The following is a 1,794-nucleotide window of genomic DNA, read 5'->3' as shown; positions in this document are numbered from 1 at the left end:
CATCAATACAAATGTTCTTCTTATCTTTATCCCTTGGACCATATTTTATTAAACTATCTTTATTCACTTCTCCACACCTTTTCGTCATCTTTATTTATCCAGCTAACCATATCTCTTCACCAGACAGCTCGTACACCTTCCTTTTCTGGCTTGCCCCATCACCACTTCAAGCATCGCACTCAAGAAAAACTGACTGTCGAGAAATGATGGGTACTACCACCTCCAGATCCAGACCTGCAGGACTTTCAGGCAAAGGAATCTCCTCGTATTTATTGGCTGCCTCGATCTCGCCCTCGGGATGATCAAAAGGAGCGTCTGGATAACTATCAGAATCTACTTCTGGTGATAATGTAGAAGGAAGTTGCACGTCGATGCCACTACTTATCGACTTTCTGCCTGTCTGATTGATTGTATCTCGCTAGCGACAGTTATCGATGTTTTTGATTCGGATAATGAAGACTCTTGGGCGTCGGAATTACTGTTGTTGATATCGGACTTTGCGGTGGGTTCATCAGTGGAAGCCTCTGTATTTGGTGATGCTTTTTTAAGGCTTTCTCTTGCAGATGCCTCAGTGTTGGGTTCCGAGCTAGCATAAGTCTCGTCAGAGCGATCTAAAACTATGAAGGACGTCTTCCCTACTTCATTCAATGAGGAAAAGGTTTCGGGAGAGGCAGACCTGACTTCAGCAGGACTTGGGGGTTTTGTGAATCCGCTTAGTCTTGAAAGTAAGATTCCTCCAGGTTCTTCAGCTTCCTTTCCCCTCGACCCTGAAGCCACAGAACCATCCGGGTTCAGGAATTCGTCAAGGTCAGTGGACAACGTGCCTTTAACTGGGGAATGCAATAATCCACCTAGTCCTGAGAGAGGAAAATTTCCCTCGGACGCCATGGGAACTGAATTCCTCTGTGGACCTCTGGGAATTAAAGCTCCTTCTGGACTTACGGGAAGTGAACTAATCCCAGACTCTATGAAATCATGGCTCACCCCTAGCTCGAAGGGAACTAAATTCCCCTGTGGCCCTGAGGATATTACATTCCCCTCTGGCATCGTGAAAACTAAACTACCCTCCATGGGCTCTGTTGGAGGTGAATTTCCCTCTGGCGATATGGGAACTATATTCCCCTGAAGTTCTATGGGAACTGAGCTTTCTTCTGACTCTATGGGAACTGAGCTTCCTTCTGGCTCTATGGGAAGTAAACTACCCTCTGCCTCTATGGGAACTGAGCTTTCTTCTAGCTCTATGAGAACAAAGGACCTATACTCCCCTCTGGCTGTATAGGAACTGGGCTTCCTTCTTCTGGCTCTGTGAGAACAAAGCCTCCTGCTCCTAGCCCTGTGGATACCAAATTGTATTCGGGAATCAGTATAAACTCTTCGCCAGGTGGTGTGTATATAAAAACTTCGCTGGGTGTTGTGGATACCAAATTTCCATCAGGGCTTGTGGTGACTAAATTCTCTTCAGTGGTTGTTAATGCTTGATCCGTTGTAGTGGTTGTGGTTGACGAATTTTCGTCCGGAGTTGTGGCGACCATACTTTCTTCGTTGGTCGCCGGGGTTGTGGCGACCATACTCTCTTCAGTTGTTGCATTTACCAAATTCTCCCCCGGGCGTTTGTCACGAATCATACGTTGCTGTGGTGCCGAGGCTCCTGCCGTCCATTCGCTGTTGCTCGCAGAATCTGTCTAGTGTATTTAAGTTATGATAACAACGGAAAGCAAGTTCAAAGAATTGATTTCCGTGTGGATGCATGGGGGAAAAACTGTCAGTTATTTACGAAAATCAGGATAAGAAAAT

The 1,794-nt window shown here is 46.0% G+C and overlaps 1 protein-coding gene across 1 annotated transcript in view; it reads right to left on the bottom strand.

Moving 5' to 3' along the window:
• Positions 1–1,238: 1,238 nt before the first annotated feature.
• LOC119593642 overlaps positions 1,239–1,794 on the bottom strand; it is a gene marked incomplete in the record, with an annotated part of 14,462 nt that continues 13,906 nt past the window's right edge. The window contains 1 exon segment of the mRNA XM_037942593.1: positions 1,239–1,605. Within this exon segment, the coding sequence (XP_037798521.1) occupies positions 1,239–1,605 (367 nt within the window).

The sequence above is a fragment of the Penaeus monodon genome, chromosome 32 (assembly GCF_015228065.2).
Source record: "Penaeus monodon isolate SGIC_2016 chromosome 32, NSTDA_Pmon_1, whole genome shotgun sequence".
Classification (NCBI taxonomy): Eukaryota; Metazoa; Arthropoda; class Malacostraca; order Decapoda; family Penaeidae; genus Penaeus; species Penaeus monodon.
This window is presented reverse-complemented; position numbering and strand designations above follow the sequence as displayed.